Raw genomic sequence first — 20,473 nt, forward strand, 5'->3', positions numbered from 1 at the left:
AGGATTTTTTATAGCTTTCTAGAGGATTGAATTCCTAACCAATGAGAACTACAAATTGCAAACTGTCCAATTACCTTAAAATTCTAAGTAAAAAAAGACCAATCACTTAACAACTTTAAAAACCAATAGGAATCCTAAAAGATAACAGAAGTTTTGATAAGGAGAAGGGGGGCATGCTCTAAGGGGTTTCTTTGTCTTTAGGGAACCAGATCCCAGGGGCCCTGCTTGGGGGAAAATCTTCCACATTGTACTTTTGCAATGTAGTGTTGTAATAGACCAGCCAGGACTCAGTTTCTTCGTCCAGGGAAAAGCCCCTTCTTTATTCACATAATTCATTTTTATACAGTTTTTACAGACATTGTGTTCAACTCTGATTGGCTTGTAGTATTCTTGCCACCTAACTCATTGGTTAAAAGGTGTTTTGTGTATACATGTTAAAACACTCTTTTTCACTCAGATGTTTACATATATTCACTGATTCTCATGGGACAGATCTCTTGTTTCTCCCAGGTGCAGACTGCTTTTCTTATGAGAATATTTTGTTGTGTTAACTGGCTTTTTGTTCCCAAGGTTTTTTTTTTGCATGGGAACTTAGAAGCTACTGCTAGCATAGCTAGAATAGCAGGGCCTAAACCGTATTTTATAAGACCTTTCTTTTATAATATCTCTGTCTGCAACAACCGAGTCCAAATACTAACATCATAGTGTCTAACTCTTAATAATCAGCTAAGAACTTCTAGAGCAAACATTAAATAAACTCTAAACTTTGCAAGTGAGCATCCCCAATCAAAATTTGGGCTGTTAACCATGTTGTCCACCAGGGTCTTTCAGCTGTCATCTCTGGGCTACTCCTGGGAAAGCTGAATAAGAAAAGCAGGTTGGCTCTGCACAGGGTGGCCTGAAAGCCCATTTCCAGAGCTGTGCTAACCGAAATGCTGCTTTTTTAGCTTTGTTACTGGGCTTGCATCCAATGTTTACATTGCATTACCAATATTTGCTCTATATTGCTTCTTTCGCAGTGTTTCAGATAACATACATTTTTATTTTATAGCTCTCCTGCTTGTCTCTAATTTATGACATTTATTGAAAATAAACCCATTTGCTTGCAGACTGTCAGGCAAAATAGTTAAATCACAGGGGCTTAGCATCTGTGAAATATTTTGCTATCCACTGGAGTGGTATCAGGAAAGCAGTGATGGAAAGCCATAAACTGCCTGAGATTAGAAGTGTATTCTGCAGGACCCCAACTTTCATTAGGAAGGTTAAGCACATTTCAAGCACTTCCTAAAATAAAAACAAAGGCCTGTCCAGAATGGACAGTTTGATGCTTTCCTAATGCATTTCATTATTGACTTTTCAGTCTTTAAAAAGCATTTCTATCCTTTTCTTCATGCCTCTACTGCTCATGCAACTCACAGTCCTCCTTAATGGATACTAGGTGCTTGCACAAAGTGTTTCAGAGCAGGGGAAGGATTTAGTATGCTTGCCAGGAGAAGGATGGGACAGGCCTGAGGCTGCTTGTCTCGGAGTATGCTGTTGCTGCAGATATGCCTATAACAAAAGTCTCTTCCCACCCAGACTTTGAGCTAAGCAAGCTCTACCTGAAAGTGCCTTTTAAGAGACTAGGCATTTTCCCAGGAGTTTAGGTGGAAGCCAAGACTAGATTGAGTAATCTGTGGAGGTCAACCAAAGGTAAAGCCAATCTTGTGCCTGCTGTCCCCCACCCCACTGGTAATACTCTGGAAGTATGCAGTGACAAATACATGTGCAGTTTCTTTCATTGGGGGCCTTTGCTGAATATTTTTGCTTCTCTGGGTGTGGCAGAACAGAAATCCCATGAGAGCTTCCCTGAAATGGCCGCAGTCTTCAAACTGGCAAAGGGCTGACATACAAAGAGCAATGAGGTCAGTGGAACAGGCTTATTTACCTGGCTACTGAGCTCTGGTGCTTATGCTCTCCTGCTAGCTATTGACAACTTATACAAGTTCTAACAGTCTCGGCACCAGTCAGAAAAACCACAGCATCTTTACTGAACCTGAAGGCTTGGAGTTGGAGGGCTTTCAGATTCTGGCATAGGTATGTTTGGAACATGATTTTCAAAACATAACCACAACCCCCCTTCCCCAACAAAACATAATCAACAACTACAGTGTAGAAGTTGACAGTGGCATTTATGTGTGGTCCATAGAACTGAGAGTTAAGGTTACATCCTTGTAAAACATGAGATTCATGATTGCTAGGGTTTATTGGAGGCTCAGGATAATACCATTTCATCAATGTTAAGCTGGGATGGGGAGAGGGAGGAGTAGCGATGGGGGGAGGGAGGGAGTGTGACTTGCTTCCATGCCCTTGATAAAAGATATACAAAATCTGGATGCTATAAAAGGAAGAGGAAAAAAATTGAAAACTGATCCAGAACACTGCTCACACCATTGTTAAGGCAACTCCATCTGGTATGAGATACCATGGAAGGCTACCATATGTAATCACGATTCCTATACTGGAGTATTCCCCCACTGCAGAGCATAAATACCTGATTGGTGTGAGTAAAGACGTCAGAGACAGACTCTTCTCAGTGCTGCTCACTGACAGGATGAGAAGGAACAAACTGAAGTATGGGATATGCAACTTAGACTTAAGGAAACACTTTTTTTACTGTGAGGGTAGCCAAACACTAAAACAGGGTTCCCAGAAAGGTTGTGGAGTATCCATCCTCAAAGATATTGAAAAAACCAACTGGATATGGTCCTGAGCAGTATGTTCTAGCCCATCCTGCCAACCTCAACTATCCTGTGATTCTCCAACTGTAAACAAATTCAAATGATGCAGTAAAAATTGGGTGAGTTATGTTCCATTTCATCTCACACTATGCATTGTCCTGCTTCCTTTGAAGTAGAAAATTCTGTATCTTTTCACAGGCATGCAAGGTTTTTGCTTATTAATATTATTTTTGTATTGTTTAGATAGCTGTCTGATTTATTGTCACCTAATTTGGGGGAAAGCTTACATGCTGATTTATTATGTTACTTTGGTTCTGATGCCTTTTCCTGGTCTTAAAAAATTGAGAGTCAGACATGGTTAAGGGATAAAGGGTTTTTACATCGGTATTTTAATAAGGATGCTTATTGGTGCACCACTTCACCAAGGTGGAATGTGTCGCAATGCACCCACACAATGGATCGCGTATACAATTTATAGACCTTACGAATTAGCATATCTAACAAGGATGCCCCAATGGGAGGCCTGGATGAATGGCGTGATATCCCCCTATTCGAGAAATTCCCCCCTGGATGGGCCAAATCTCTAGTTTACAGGATATGTTCTTGAGAGGACCTTGGTTTCCCAAGATAGTGAAGGGTTTTCCAGCCTGCTACTACTAGGCCTTTAGGATGTTTGGCCTCCTGGCCTAACAAAATACTAGGGCTATGCTAAGTTATCAGACTTAAGGAATTACAAGTATGCATGCTAATGTTATAAATACATATTATAAAATTGGCTTTTCGCAAATATTAAGGTGAATGCTATATGTATAATGTAAAATAACTTTGCTGTAAAGATACAGTTTTCATTTCTGCTATTAACAAAACTTAGACATGGTAGTGGGATAGCTGATATATAGTTCTGCTTGCAATTGAACTGCCTGTTTGATTGGGATAACATCCAGTGAACATATGATGAGGACCCTGTTACTTATATGCCAAGTATCACCACCTGCTGTCTAAAGAAAGTATGGACCAAGGCCCAAGCTGGAGGTGATAATGAGAACGGACTAAAACCATAGCCAAGAAAAATGCATGCTCTAAGAAGGCGTACCCAAGTAGCAGCCATGCTAAACACATCCTATAATATGTAAACTAGTTTGTAGAAAAGTTTGAATATGCATAATGGTTTATGAATATGCAACAGGTTTATGCAATAGAAGAAGCATTTAAAGAGTGACTCCAAAGACACTAGATGTGCTTTTGGCTAAATGCCAAGCACCCGGTCATTAACCCTTTGCTTTATTATCTTTGTCTCCTATTGCCTTTTAATAAACTTTTTAAATTTTACCAGGAGAGTGAACCTCATTTTTCACACTAACAATACTGAGGATACATAAAAATTATATAAAAGGTATATAAAAGGTAAAAAACATCTTTGCATCAGTTCTAGTCCTGAAACTTTTATGTCCCAGTCTGGGGTTCCTCCTCTGCCCCGAGATCACCCCAGAGGGACACGAAGGGTGGTTCAAAACCTGGTTTCCCCCGAAGCCGCCGAAGAGAGACTGCCGGAGACAGTTTTCTCTTTTTCCAAGGACAGTTTATTGTTTCTTATCTCTGGGACACTTTGCCTGGCCAGCAGCGGTCTGCTCAGCCTGGCATCCATGGTGGAATCTCCCTGGTCAAGGCAGGGCTTATCTTATATAGTTAGTACTACGTATTACATGTTTACAAAATTTTACCAATACAATACAATTTTATTAAATGGTCCAGCCCTGACCCCAACCAATCCAAGAGGCCAACGTGTCACCCAACATGGATGACATGGAGAAGAAGGAGGAAAAGGTGTCCACCCCCCAAATTCTCCATCTTGGCCACATGTCCCTTATCATAAACATTCAAGAAAACCTATTTATCTACGTTCTAACATTCTAATTTACACTCTATTCATCATTATTTTCTGTGTCTCTTCTCTCAATGTGGGCAGATTCTCCCAAGGAGCCAAATCCAGCCCCTGCAGCTCCTGGGCAGCACTCAGGGGTCTCTGAGGGGTCTGCCAGGGAGGTTTTTGCACCCCCAAAGGAGCCAGGAAAAAACCCTGGACTCCCACACTTTTATATATTTTGACTGTCTAATTATTTGAAGAAATTAGGAAGCCATGGCAAATCAATTGAAAAATTATGACATGATCCTTTTCTTATCAATGTAATTTTTTCTTGCTTCACAATTTCTAATTTTAATTTGATGTACTGTCCTTAATTATCTATGGCAAAGGTATGTTACATTGCCAGTATACAAGTAATGAATCAGTGTAATTAGTAAAGCAGATGGAGCTATGCTATTGTAAAGAGCAAAAATGCAGAAATAGGAATAGAATAGAATTTAGCAAAATTAGCTAAAGGAAATGCAGGCTAAATATTGCAGAAAAGTTCTCAAGTGTTTGATTTTTTTAGATTGTGCTAACCCAAAGAATTAAGGGGTAGGTCATTCACTTGAGTGGTTTCAGAATATGCTGGGTATTAGACCATATCAAAAATATGGTTTTGGGAGAGATTTACCTAGATGAGGTCAGGAAATTTTTTGTCTATCTATTAAACAGCCACTACTGGAAATTTTTGGCACTGAAAGCCTATGCCTATAAATGCCACTGTGCTAAAGTATACTTGAGTTTGTCACATTTTGTTTGAGAAAACACAAAGCTGGTGTTAGGAAATAATTTCATCTCAACACTTTATAAGTTTTCCAGTCTACAGAAACAAAAGTAACTGGTTCACATGACACTTCAGTTGTTTCAGGGAGCATTATGTTATGTCAGGATCAAAAGCATCTACAAGTATAGTTCATCTGTGAATTATTGCTTTTCTTTCTATGTATTAGATTGAGCTACTTGTCTGTGTTCAACAAGAGAGCTATAAATACTGGTTTAATTTTAAGTAATTGCAAAGATTTGTAAATCCCAGTTGATGCCTTGAGGAGCTGGAACAGAGACTACATAGAGTTAAGGAGAATAAAATGGGTATTTAATGAAAGGCCTTCAAAGGCCACACCCTGGCAGTACCAGTGCCACAGTGTGGTCCCTGCCCTGCCTGGATGGCTACAAGATGGAAGCAAAAAAGGGCTTGGTCACATGATCTCGCATCTTCATAGACTTTAGTCTATTTCTATACAGGAGTGAACCATCCAATTAATAGTATCAAATTATAAGGTTTCATCCTCCTTGCCTGCTTGCAGGCCTGACCTCTTCTTTTCACATTGTTTATGCTTAGAGCCTGGAGTTGAAAAACTGTCCTTGAGTCAATAGCTGAAATCGGACTATTTTGTCTTCATCACCCTAAACACAATGGAAAAGCATATCCAAGCAGAACAGAAAATTCAGAACTTAAGGCATCACAGTAAGGTAAATAATATCTGAAAGTTTCCTTCTAAATGGTGCTATAGGTTAATGGTAGTGACAAAACCTTTGAAAATTATTTTAAATTAATGCTATCTCATTAAAAAAAAAAACAAAACAAACAACATAACTCGTAGAATACTTTGGTGGTTCCCGAAAATATATACTTGGACTTTAAATATTCAGAGGAAAGTGAGTTCTTAAATTCATGCTGGTTCACATCCTGCAGATTCAGATGTCTGCATTAAAATGGCTTTGTGACTCTCCATGCACAGGCATTTTCAGGATGTGTTCATTTGGTTCAGATGTTAGCTGCAATATAATATTTCATTTCACTTGGCAGAACTTAAACACATAACTTGGGATCAGTATTGTTTTCAGATGCTGTTCAAAGGATACAGTGATATAATCCTAGGGGGTCTCATCCTTCCATTTATGAATAGGCACTGTATACTTATGTCCTGGTCTGAAGGACAGGTGTCTGCCAATAAAGGCAGAAGCTTCTCTTTGAAATGGAGAATGTAAATCCCCTTCCTCCAAATTATTATGATAATTTTGAAATTAAGGGGTTCTCAGGCAAAGACATGGGAATTAGGCATAACAGTTCTTTACTTGGAAAATTAAAATAGAAATGCAGTATTAGAAAGAACAATCCCAACCCTGACAGAGTCAGAATACAACCTGACACCCTGCCAGTCAGGGTGATGGTAGCAGTCCAATTAAATGGTGGCTATAGTTCTCCTGCAGTGGCAGATGCAGTTCAGCTGAAGCAGCGGTCCTGTAGAAGGGTGCAGTTTTCCTCTGAAGGTCCAGAGATGATGTGGAAAGGTCTGGTGTTCTTCTGGAATCCAGTGGAAAGATGGATAACTTGCGCTTTAAAATCTCAGGTTTTTTATCTAAGTAAGAAAAACTTGGCTCCTCTCCCTAGCTGGAGCATCTCCCAATGGGATGATGTAATTTTATCAGTCATACAGTGAGATTTAATGGCTCAGCAGCAGGTGATATCTTCCTGGAGGGAGGATGGGTTGTAGAAAAGATAAAGATGATTGCCCCATGTAGGCCTAATAATGGCCCATTCGCAGATAATATGTGCCACGAAGATAAGGAATCACTACCCCACCTGGCTTCAACAGATGGTGATAGAATGCACATTTCTTGCCACATCAACCCATTATCCACCCCTTATTCTATTACCATCTGCATAATGAAAACCTTACGCGCAATTCTCACTTAAGATTAGGTTTCCCTGTGGTACACAATGGGTTTCCCCATTTTTTGACATTACCTACCAAATGTAACCAAATCCTTGAGAAAAGACAATCCTATAGATGGGTTTGTCCTTGCCGGAGGTAAGACTAATCCAAACAGACTTTCTTAAAATGCCTATTATGTGTACTACAGGGACTTTATCTCCATCCACTGTGTGCAAGGGTTCAGATTGGGCAGGACCAGCTCGATTGATGGACCCTTGGGTGTTGACCATCCAGGTGGCCTTTGCTAAGTTTGTTTCCCAATTCTTGAGGGTTCCCTTACCAAGCGCCTTCAGGGTAGTCTTGAGTAGGCCGTTGCACGGTTCAACTTTCTCGGCAGCTGGTGCATGACAAGGGATATGACATATCCATTCAATGCCATGTTCTCTGGCCCAGGCGTTGATAAGGCCATTCTTGAAATGAGTCCTGTTGTCCTACTCAATTCTCTCAGGGGTGCCATGCCTCCAAAAGACTTGCTTTTCTAGGCCCAGGATGATGTTCCGTGCAGTGGCATGGGGCAGAGGGTAGGTCTCCAACCATCCAGTGGTGGCTTCCACCACGGTCAGCATGTAGCGCTTGCCTTGGCGGGTTTGAGGCAGTGTGATGTACTCAATCTGCCAGGTGTCTCCTTACTTATATTTGGACCAGCGCCCCCCATACCAGAGGGGCTCGTCCCGCTTGGCTTTCTTGATGGCAGCACATGTCTCATAGTCATGGATAACCTGAGAGATGCTGTCCATGGTTAGATCCACCCCTCAGTCTCGTGCCCATTTATAAGTGGTGTCTCTGCCCTGACAACCTGAGGCATCGTGGGCCCATTGAGCCAGGAACACTTCTCCCTTGTGTTCCCTATCTAAGTCTATCTTTGACACCTCTATCTGTGCAGCCTGATTTACCTGTGCATTGTGTATGTGTTCTTCATTATCCCGACTCGTGGGAACATCAGCATCCACATGACGGACTTTCACGGGTAGCTTCTCTACTCGAGTGGCAATGTCTTTCCACTCATCAGCAGCCCAGATTGGTTTTCCTCTACGTTGCCAGTCAGCCTTTTTCCACCTTTCCAGCCAACCCCACAGAGCATTGGCTACCATCCATGAATCAGTGTAAAGGTAGAGCTTTGGCCATTTCTCTCTCTCAGCAATGTCCAAGGCCAGCTGAACAGCTTTGAGTTCAGCAAGTTGACTCGATCCACCTTCTCCTTTGGTAGCTTGTGCAACCTGTCGTGTGGGGCTCCATACGGCAGCTTTCCACTTCCGGTTCATCCCCACCATGTGGCAGGAACTGTCGGCAAAAGGACACTAGCATGTTTCATCTGCTGGCAATTGGTTGTATGGTGGAGCTTCTTTGGCCCAGGTCACTTGTTTCTGCTCCTCTTTGTTCACGAGACCAAAATCTTTACCTTCTGGCCAGTCTGTAATTATCTCCAAAATCCCAGGGTGATTCGAGTTGCCAGTACGGGTACACTGAGTCATAAGAGCAATCCACTTGCTCCATTTGGCATGGGTGGCGTGGTGGGAAGACGGAACCTTTCCTTTAAACATCCACCCCAGCACGCGCAGTCGGGGTTCCAGGAGGAGCTGTGCTTTCGTGCCAATGACCTCTGAGGCAGCTTAAACTCCATAGGCAGCCAGAATTTCCTTCTCTGCGGGAGTGTAATTGTCTTCAGACCCTCTGTAACTTTTGCTCCAGAATCCCAGATGTCGGCCTCAAGTCTCACTAGGCAACTTCTGCCAAAGGCTCCAGGACAGAATTGGGTTTCCTATCCCATTTGGCCACGTCTTCCCCATGGTCATGCAGAAATAACCACAGGTCAGCTCGTGAGGTGTACCCTCTCTCCCTAGATGGGGGGCATTGCACTCTAAATTTGGGGCCTGGGACTAGTGCTTGTACTGCATTGATCTTCTTGATCTCCTCCCTCATCCCTCTCATCTCCTATTTAAACTCCTCTTTGATTTCCTTAACCACGGGAGAGACATCAGTCTGCATTGGTCCATTGATCGTACTCAAAATTTCTGACCTGATTGGCAAGAGAACCCATTGTCTCTTGGTTGTTATCAGCATTAATCATTGCAATGAAGGTGGTGTATTGATATGGCCCCAGGTTTGCCAGATTCCTCAACATCTGCCCTGTGCACCTAACCTTGTCAGGGTCATTGTCATGCTGTCCACCCCTCCCAAAGAGTACCTCTAATATCGCCACTTCTCTCAGCTGTTGGATCTCTTCCTCAAGGGTCTTCCAGTGCATTCGACGGTGGTGCTCCTGCATTCTCTCTCTGTGGACAAACCTCTCTCTCACACTCATTAAAAGCCGGTCCCAGAGGGGAAGGAGGCCTTGCTCCCTTACTAATACCTGATCCAAACCGGAGTCCTGAGTCAAGGGCTCCCAAATTCCTTGCCTCAGTACCATCCAGTTGTACACCTGTTCCCGTAAGGTCCCAGACCTGGAGTAACCAAGTTGTAAAAGCCTCACGGCCCCATGGTACAATGTTTTTTCACAGATTGCAGAGACTTTCTTACGAGAGTGACTAGGTGACCATTTCAACCTTTGGCTCCCCTGCTGATGGCGAGTGCCCTCCTTGCTGATCCTTATTATCTAGGTGCTTTCTTTTCATTTTTGATTTTCTAGTTTCCACAGGGGCAACTGCTGCTGGCTAGGACTGCCCCTGTGGTTCAGCTGGAACCTGGACAGATGTAACCTCTACGGGTTCCACTAGAACAGCATCCGACTCTCCTTCTTTAGGGCAGTGGGAGGATTCCTCACCAGCTGGGGAAAAGTGTTCGTTCAACATCTGCCCCATGTCACGCATCTCCCTCTGCACAACCCCCACCCACACCGTGTCGTTCCTTTCTGCAGTGGGCTGTGGGGCAGGGTCAGGCTCTGGGGCAGCATGTCTATTTCCTGGGGGTAGGTATCAGGGTTGTTATCCAAGCCAATATCCCCTTGTCTCTGAGTGCTAAGTAGAACAGGCTTATCAGCAACACCAGCCACTGTAGGGTATCATTAACATTTAGAGGAGATATAAACCCTTCAAAAACTGGTGGGGTAGAGCCAAAAAAATAGGTGAAAGGTTGGAAGAAACTTTCCTGGTACCATTCCCTCACAGTAGGTTCAATTATTAAAGTAATCCCAAAAACATACAGTCAGTGTGCGATAGCCCTGAATCCATGTACCCGCCTTCCAAAGGAAGTGAAAAATCCTCGAATTCCTCACCTTATTAATTCATAAAGCAAACTGGATAACAGACGTAGTAGGCTTTGTTATAGGGCCCATTTTTAGATAAAGGACTACAAATGGGAGAAATATTGCAACGACCATGTGCCACTCAAACCAGGGTAAGCTAGACCACATGATGTCACCTAATGAGGTTTCTATATTCAGCACACAAAAATTGGGCTATTCGAGAATTGTTATTCCTTTTATCCCTTGATGCCCTCATGCCTCAACTTGGGTGCCTAAATCTGTCCTGGTCTGAAGGACAGGTGTCTGCCAATAAAGGCAGAAGCTTCTCTTTGAAATGGAGAATGTAACACCCTTACTCCAAATTATTATTATAATGTTGAAATTAAGGGGCTCTCAGGAAAAGATATTGGAATTAGGCATAACAGTTCTTTACTTGGAAAATTAAAATAGAAATGCAGTATTAGAAAGAACAATCCCAACCCTGACAGAGTCAGAATACAACCTGACACCCTGCCAGTCAGGGTGATGGTAGCAGTCCAATTAAATGGTAGCTATAGTTCTCCTGCAGTGGCAGATGTGCTTCAGCTGAAGCAGTGGTCCTGTAGAAGGGTGCAGTTTTGCTCTGAAGGTCCAGGTATGATGTGGAAAAGGTCTGGCTTCTCCTCTGGAATCCAGTGGAAAGAGGGTAACTTGCTGTCCAAAATCTCTGTTTTTTACCTAGGTAGGAAAGAAAAAACTTGGCTCCTCTCCCTGGCTGGAGCATCTCCCAATGGGATGATGTAATTTTATCAGTCATACAGTGGGACTTAATGGCTCATCAGTAGATGATATCTTCCTGGAGGAAGGTTGGCTTTTGGAAAAGATAAAGACGATTACCCCACCTAGTCTTTAAGATGGCCCATTAGCAGATAATATGTTGCATGGAGATAAGGAATCACTACCCCACCTGCTTTTAACAGATAGTGATAGAATACACATTTTTGGCCACATCAACCCAAGGTAACCTAAAGATCTGTGAATAAAATCGGAAGCATGCTTTGGGTCAATAGGGCTTCATCATTCCTCTTTTTCTTTGTTTAGAATTATGAAGGGCTGGGAAAACACCATTATTCTTACCTCATCTAGCTATTAGAGGACAAAATGGTAATTTTTTTAATGGAGGGAAAAGAAAAAAGATAGTTACTTGATTCCAAATTCTCATCTAACAGAACAAGCTGATCACTAGCATTGATAATGTTAGAGAAGTTTAGTCCTAAGACATAGCATACTGATCTTCCTATAAAAGATTTAAAACAGTACCAATGGAACATCCTCAATATTTAGCCAAGCCTTTTGGTGATTTCTCTTTGAGTCTAAAATGTGAAGTGCTGAGTAGCTGGAAGTACATCAGGACAAAGGATTTCTAACAACAAAGGGAGCATCACAGTGTATGGTTCGTATATTACTGGACACTTAGGTAATATGTTTCTATACCCATTCATCTTGCCTTGGAGCACTGCTACATGCTAACACAACCCTTGTGTTTTGCTTCCATATGGCACAGCTATTGACTGTGGTTGATTAAATGAAGTCCTGTAATACTGTGATACCGAAATCAGCCAGATAGAAACTTTTTAACACAGTTCTTGTATTAGACAGCAGGCATTCTTTATTACAGCATGTTGGTCACTGGGAGGATCCTTCCTCTAATCAAGTGCCCTGAGCATCAGATGAACAATTTTTATAATACACACTGATTAAATATTCATTAGCTATCCCTGCTTACTTGACTTTATTTTGCATAGTTAAACCTCTTTTTGGAAGTCCTTATATGGTTCTTTGGGGTCTGTCTTCAAGTCCAGTGTCCTTTTTAGGTAGCTGTTCCTTTCCCCCTGCTTTTAAGTAAGCTCAATATTGTCGTTTTGCACAACTACTTTGTCAGCCTTGCAGAGCTGAGCTGGCATCCTGCTTGCATTTTGCAATACTTCTATTTGCCTGTTACAACCATTATTTCTCCAAGGTTGTGCTGTTCTGTTCTACTGTCCTTGATAAGAGTAAAATGTTGTTTTGTTCTACTATCCCTATCAAGTGAGTAAAATACTGTTTGTTCTACTGTCTGTATCAACTTTTATTATTTTGCTTCTTTTTTTCCAGCTTTAACAGAGCATTGCTGATCTCAGTCAGGTCAGACACAGTCAGAGCCCAGTCTTGACACATCAATGACAACACATATCAGAACAGTCAAAAGTTTACAATGTAATAAAAACTGAAGTCACACATGCTATCATTTTGTGGCCTGAGTGGGATTGTAGGCAGCCAGTGATTTGTAGGCATCAGTGAGTCTGTGATTTATTTTTATGGCTTCAATACGGCATTATGTTCAAACACAAGAATTTAACTAAAAAATATATGGAGCCCTCTGCTGTTTATGTGAGTTCTCATTTGCCTCAACAAGTTATCTCGGACAGTGGTCTGATCTAAAAAAACACCACCAAAAAAGCACCTCACAATAGACAATTATGATCTAATTTGCTTTAAAGGGACATGTATTCTTTCCTCTCACATCCTGAGATGTAGCCTAGAGGAAGAAGGGCAGTCTGGTAGAGAGAGACCTAGACAAGTCACCTAGACTGGCCCATTGGCAAATAAGGATTGAGATCTCAAAAGCAGATAGGATTTCTGAAATGTGTAAACTGCGTGTTTACATGGAAAATTAATCCCCAGAGCTCAGCTGTGTTATTAGGACAACTGCTAGTCTTTCATTAAAAAAATGTGCAGGTTACTTTAATTTTCCCTTCAGTTATCAGTGAGAACATATTGTCCCTTTGTCCTTTTTGCCAGAATCATCACATCACACCACATCATCTACTTCCTCTTCAAATAGGTTATTCTGAATTCAATTTGTGTGGGAATGGCATTGATAGGGAATGAGTTAGCACTGATGTCCATTCAGGATGGCAGGAAGGACTGATGGGAAGTCCTCTGTTGGGTAGCTTGTTGCCTACAGCATACATCCCCATGGGCTGCTGTTTGCACCAGTATAGCCAGAAGGAAGTGGGTCAGTAGTAATCCTTGGTTAAACAAGACTTGAAGTAGGACTTGCTTTCTTTCCCTTGCTATTCGTTTACCTTTTGGTTTTGCACAAAATTGGCTGCAACACAATTACCATAAAAAGTGGGCCCCATGATCATGATGCTTGATCAGCATGAAAAGATCAAATGTGTAAGTTAGGAACCTTTTCAGTTGCTTCTCTAGAAAATGTTAGACACCATCCCGATCTCAATAATTATACCATAAATGTCATCAATATTTGGGTGCGTAGGTGAGCAATGGGATTTCATGGCTGTGGGAACTAGGATGATGCACATTTTAAGCAACTGTCACGTGGTATTTGCTTCTTCTCTGTATTGGAGTGATTCTGAATCAAGCAGCAGCCAAGTCTCTTTATTCATATCTGGTTTTAATTTGAAGCTTTACTTAATAAAATGAAGGATGAGGAAATACTTGCAAAAAGATAAATATTTTTTCCAGAAGTCTTTAGATAGGATTTTAACCTACTTTACAGAAACTAGAGGTGGATACAATCTAGCTAGTCAGTCGCATCTGTGCAACCTGAAAATGTCTTCCTTTTTTTCTTTGACGTGTCACAAAAATATTTTGTCCAATGTGTAGAGATAAGCTGAAAAAACTTGGTGGTTACTTTAAGACAACCCTAAATCATCTGCACAATTCTCAGATTCTCCCACTTCATCTGTAGTTTAATGTGTCTCAGTCCCTTGCCAGTTTGTAAAAGGTTGTTGCTTCTTTCTACTCCCACACTATACTTCATTTCTGTTTGATAAAAGGCTTTCCGAGGGAGACTTTTACTTCATTCCAGATGAGCATCTGAGTATCAGCCTGAGCAATAAGCCTGAGTTACTCTTACAAAAATCAACTACCAGCGCCAGACCCTGTAAGGTAATCAGTTATTGATGCCAAGGAGTGGAAGAGGGAGGCAGTCACACGTGAAACTCTAAATAGGCACATTTAAATGGTCAAGACTGCTACACTCACCTCTGAAATTGTGCAAAGCATTTGACACTGTCACTCATGACATCCTTGTCTCTAAACTGGAGAGACATGGATTTGACAGATGGACCACTCTTGCAGTGGATAAGGAATTGATAGGATAGTTGCTCTCAAAGAGTTGTGGTCAATAGTTCAAAGTCCAAGTGCAGATCAGTAATGAGTGGCATGCCTCAGGAATCGGTATGGGAACTGGTGCTGTTTAACATCTTTGTCAGTAACATGGACAGTGGAAGTGAATGTACCCTCAGCAAGTTTGCCAATGACACCAAGCTCTGTGGTGCACTGAACATTCTGGAGGGAAGGGGTGCCATCCAGAGGGACCTTGACAAGCTTGAGACATGGGCCTCTGTAAACCTCATGAAATTCAACAAGGCCAAGAGCAAGGTCCTGCTCCTGGGTCAGGACAATTCCAAGCACAAATACAGCCTGGGGGGAGAATGGATTGAGAGCAGCTTTGTGAAGGACTTTTGGGGATGTTAGTGGATGAGGAGCTTGACATGACCCATCAGTGTGCACTTGCAGCCCAGAAAGCCAACTATGTTCTGGGCTGCATCAAAAGAAGTGTGATCAGCAGGTTAAGGGAGGTGATTTTTTTCCCCTCTCCTCTGCTCTTCAGACACTGCACCTGGAGTACTGCATCCAGTTCTGGGGTCCTCAGCACAGTAAGGACATTGACCTGTTGGAGCAAGTCCAGTGGAGGGCCACAAAGATGATTAGAAGGATGGAGCACCTCTCCTTTAGAAAGGCTGAGAGAATTGGGACAGTTCAGTCTGCAGAAGAGAAGGCTCTGGGGTAACCTTCATGTGGCCTTTCAGTACCTGAATGGAGCCTGCAAGAGGACTGGAGAAGGACTTTTTACAAGAGCATATGGTGATGCCTTTTTCTCTTGGCCTAGAATTGTGAGCCAGACACAGTTAAAGGATAAAAGGGTTTTTATCTCAGTATTTAACAAGGGTCCTTATGGTGCAAAAATTCATCAAGGTGGAATACACCAAAATACACACATCTGGAATACTGCATATACAATTTTATAGACCTTGCAAATTAGCATATCTGACAAAGATTCCCAAATGAGAAGCTTAAATTAATGGTGTGACATCACCCTATTCTAAAGTATTCCCCCCAGATGGGGCTTGAACCTAGTTTACAAAATATGTTCCAGAGAGTCTTGGTTTCTCAAGATAGCGTAAGGCTTTCCACCGTCCAACTGTGAGGCCTTTAGGATGTTTGGTCTTCTTGCCTAGTAGAATACCAGGACTAAGCTGAGATATCAGACCAAAGAACTACTGTTGCATATAGGTAAACCTTACAAAGAGAAGGCCTTGTAAAATCATGGCTTAGGCCTGCTACTTCAGCTAAGCAGAAAAGGACTATGGGAAAGTGACTCAGCTGAATTAGAGACAGAAAAACAAGTTATATAACCATCGCGTGCTCACATTGTGTTGAATGGTGGTTGGTTGAATTATGCTTGTTATGATTTAAAATTATATAGCTGATAACCAGCTAATTGCTTAAAAAGGCCAGGTTTTTGGAATAAAGCGGCTCTCCTTTGCACCTGCCAGGGGACTCTGCCTCTATGGACCCTCACTTCACAAATTACAAGCATGTATGCTATGAATATTGAGAATACATAAAATATATATAAAAAGAAAAGGCAAAAAATCATCATGGCATCAGTAGTGATCGGATGAGGTGGGAACAGTTTCAAAGTGAAAGAGAGTAGGATTAGACTAGATATTAGGAAGACTTTTGTTACTGTGAGAGTGGTAAGGCACTGGAACAGGTTGCCCAGAGAAGTTGTGGATGCCCCATTCCTGGAATTGTTGATGGTCAGGTTGGATGGGACCCTGAGCCAACTGGTCTAGTGGAAGGTGTCCCTGTCGATGTCAGGGAGTTGGAATGAGATCATCTTTAAGGTCTCTTCAAACCAAAACCATTCTATGATTCTATGAATTTTCTAGAGTGGTGTTTCTGGCCCATAAGACTGCATGCCATGGATATTCCTGAAGACATGAGCCAGCACAGTAGTTGCTGTGGCCAGTGTGCACTGTCCTGGGTAACCTGAGGGCTGTCCCACAGTGAAACATATAAATAGCTCTGGGAAAGCACTATTTTAAACCACTGGTTGAATTTAATGTCTTCTTTTTCCTCTCTGTGCTTGCAGGTCAGAAGATTCTTCACCACAGAAGTGATGTCTTAGAAACTGTAGTCCTAATCAATCCCTCAGAAGAAGCAGTCAGCACTGAGGTAAGTCAGTCAGAAATATTTCACTGGATGTGTCATAAAAGCTCCATTAAGTGAACAGGTTGAGAGAAGCTCCTAACTGCAGGCAAAAGGACATGTTAGAAGCAAATATCATTAAAAGCATAAAAAAAGACCCTTGATTTTTTTCCTGTTTTCCTGGACTTCTGATAAAACTTCAAAGACATAGGACAGAAACACACCATGTAGCCAGCACTCATTTCCTCATAACACACCAAATTCTTTTCTTGAAGTGAAGACAGCTGTGGTGAAACTACAGCTGGTTTTCTTCTGTTCCTCCATTGTTTCGTAGCTCTGGCTGCCTTTTTTGCATATGAAAAAGTGCCTGAAAAGAAATTCAGTTCCTTGAGATAAATGAAGGTCCTAAAGAAGAATGACCATCTATGTGGTGGTGACGCTAGGTTGCTCTATATGATCTGTCCTTCAAAAACTGTGTGACATGATCAATGGACTCTGAAGTGTCCCAGAAGAGTTCTGTCAATTCCTCATGAACTTGCTAGAGTAGAGCCCAAGAACTGAGGATGTTGTTCAAAGAAAAAATTGACAAATTTAGCTGGCGATATTGAAGGTTGTAAAAATTAGTGACCATTACATTGCTAGCCAGTGCTGAGAAGCACTGACATAGTACAATTTCTTTTGGGAAATGAAATTATTCTGTGTGATGCTTTGACAGTTTCCAGATGCCAGGCACTCACAAAATACACTCACTCACTCACTCACTCACTCACCCTTCTCTGCTACAGCTGGACAGAGGAGAGAAAATGTAATGAAGGCTTCATGAGTTGAGATAAGGACGGGGAGAAAACACTCAAAGGGCAAAACAGGCTCAACGGAGAGATATAAAGTGAATTTATTACTAGCAAAATAAGAGCAGGATGATGAGAAGCAAAATAAGCCCTTAAAAGCACCTTTTCTCCCCCCCCCCTTCCTACCAACAGTGCAGGGAGACAGGGAGTGGGGGATTTGGTCATTTATCACCCATAGTTTCTCTCACTGCTCGGGGAGGTCAATCATTCCACTGCTGCACTGTGGGGTCCCTACCATGGGAGACAGTTCTCTGTGAACTTCTCCAATGTGTCTCCATCTAACGAGCAACAGTCCTCCCAAAACTGCTGTAGAGTGGGTCACTCTTCCACAGGGTGCAGTCTTGCAAGGACAGGCTATTCCAGCCTGAGAGCAGGGCCCCTCTCTCCATGGGTCTCCCACAGGATGACAGCCTCCTCCAGGCATCCACTTGCTCCAGCATGGGCACCTCCTCCATGGGCTGCAAGTGAATCTCTGCATCCCCCGTGGACCTCCATGGGCTGCAGGACAGTCTGCTTCACCATGGTCTTCACCACAGGCTGCAGAGGAATCCTGGCTCTGGTGCCTGGAGCACCTCCTCCCCTTCTATCTTCACTGACCTTGGTGTCTACATAGTTGTTCCTCTCACATGTTCTCACTCTGCTCTTTTCTGGCTGGAATTTAAACTGCGTAACAATTTTTTGTTTTTCTTTCTTCTTAAATATGTTATCACAGGGGCGTTACCACCATCTCTAATTCACCCAGCCTTGGCCAGCGGCATGTCTGTCCTCAGAGCCATCAGGGATTTGCTCTGCCGGACATAGTGGAAGCTTCTAGTAGCTTCTCACAGCAGCCACCTCTGTAGCTCCCCACTACCAAGAACCAGGCTGTGGAAAATCACATCCTGTATTGCAACCTGTTGTATTTCATTTATGTGGTTTGTGTAGCACTGAGAATGGTATCTCCATAAACTCCCCTGTACCCTATCTTGTGGTTTGGCCCTTTCCCCTCCCCCTTCCCCTCTGCCCTGAGCTGATTGACTGGGGTCTGGGTTCCCTCTGCCCCCAGTGGGAGGTCTAAAATACCACAGACAGCCAGTCCCACTTCCTCTTTCCCCTTGGAAGCCTCCTGGAATAAAGCTTTGGAACTCCTTCGGGGGAAGGATCCTCTTTTGGTCTTTTATCTCGTTCCTGCAGGGCTCTGGACTTCTTAGTACTGAGCTAGCAAAGAGGAAGGTCCAGGAAGCTACTGCAGCAACCTAAGACACAAACCAACACACTCTGCTTGCAGTACTTTGTTAAAAGTTCTACTTATTTGCCAACATGAAGTGATATCAAACACAAACAGGAAGAAACTTTCATGGTTTGACCCCAGCAGCAACTAAGTACCATGTTCTTAGGATCCAATTATTAAAAGATGCCTTCACCCAAATTAAGGTGCAAATGCGACCATAAGCCAAAGCAAATAGTATGGATTTTATTTAACAGTAAATGGGGTGCGGGGGGAGAAAGAGAGAGACAGATTAAGTAGAAAGATAGCCACCATCATATGCGTCCCTGTGGCATCCTGCTGGCCTTTCCTCTTCTGGTCTTCTCAGTGGTGGGGGTCCACTGGTTTTCTTCTGGAGGTATCACTTATACAGTCCAAATCCCAGGTATCCACAGAGCATAGATGGTGTTCCCACAACTTGGGCTGGCATGTGTACACAGGCTTCCTTCCTTTCTCAGAGTTTGCCATGGTAGGAATTTTTGTCCACATAGGTTACTCACATCTGCCTCACCAGGCCTGACATTTTCCTTTTCTTGACATCTGCGCTTATCACAAGTTTCTGCAGTACAATTTTGTCTAGTGTCCTAATTCCAAACCTTTTCCTCCATTTAGGCTTGGAATTAACACCTTCCTGTTTGCCAGTTGTGCCTATTTTAGTGGCTTATCTTATGGGAACTTCCTTCTTTGACAGTGTTTTGATACATTTCACTGTATTCTTTGTCTTGACACATGCAGCCACTCACTCCACACTGGGGAAAAAGTGAATCCTAAAAAAAAAAGTAAACCTCATGGATAGAAATAAGAACAGTTTAATAATTGAAACAAAATGACATGCAATAAAATAATAGTAACAATAATAACAGTAATGAAAAGGAGAGACAGAATAATAAAACCCAAGAGAAAGAAGTTATCCACAGTACAATTGCTCATCATCTGCTGACCAATGCCCAGTTAGTCCCCTGCTGACCAGCTCCCCCCAATTTATATACTGAGCACGATGTTCTATGGTATGGAATATCCCTTTGGCCAGTTCATGTCAGCTGCCCCAAACTGCAGTCTCTGTTCCTACAGTGAATGGACTACAAGATGGGGACTGGAAGAGCAAAGTCCCTCCCACTGTAAGAGAACATTAGGTCCGTGATAGCCTAAAGAACTTGAACATATATAAGTCTATGGGACCTGATGATATGCATTCCAGAGTCCTGAGGGAATTAACTGATGTAGTGACCAGGCCACTCTCCATGATATTTGAAAAGTTGTGGCAGTCAGGTGAACAAGAAAAAAGGAAAAATCACACTCATCTTAAAAAGAGTAGAAAGGTGGACCCCAGGAACTACAAACCTCATCTTTGTGCCTGGGAAGATTATGGAACAGATCCTCCTAATATCTATGCTAAGACACATGGAGGACAGGGAGGTGATTTGAGATAGTGTCCTGGTTTGAAAGGACAGGTGTCTGCCAGTAAGGGCAGAAGTTTCCCTTTGGAATAGAGACTTTGGTTCCACTCCCCCCCCCCCAAGTATTATAATTGTTTGAATCAAGGACTCTGAGGCAGAGATAAGGGGGTGGGAATAACAGCTCTTTTACT

At 42.5% G+C, this 20,473-nt stretch overlaps 1 protein-coding gene across 1 annotated transcript in view; it reads left to right on the top strand.

Annotated features, from left to right (window-relative positions):
• LOC306814081 (electromotor neuron-associated protein 1-like) overlaps window positions 1-20,473 on the top strand; it is a 97,533-nt gene that overhangs the window by 61,845 nt on the left and 15,215 nt on the right. Inside the window, exon 3 of the mRNA XM_079329796.1 lies at window positions 16,736-16,818. Coding sequence (XP_079185922.1) covers window positions 16,736-16,818 — 83 coding nt within the window. The remainder of the gene's footprint in view (window positions 1-16,735; window positions 16,819-20,473) is intronic.

The sequence above is a fragment of the Erithacus rubecula genome (assembly GCF_903797595.1).
Source record: "Erithacus rubecula genome assembly, contig: SUPER_W_unloc_1, whole genome shotgun sequence".
In the NCBI taxonomy this organism is placed as follows: domain Eukaryota; kingdom Metazoa; phylum Chordata; class Aves; order Passeriformes; family Muscicapidae; genus Erithacus; species Erithacus rubecula.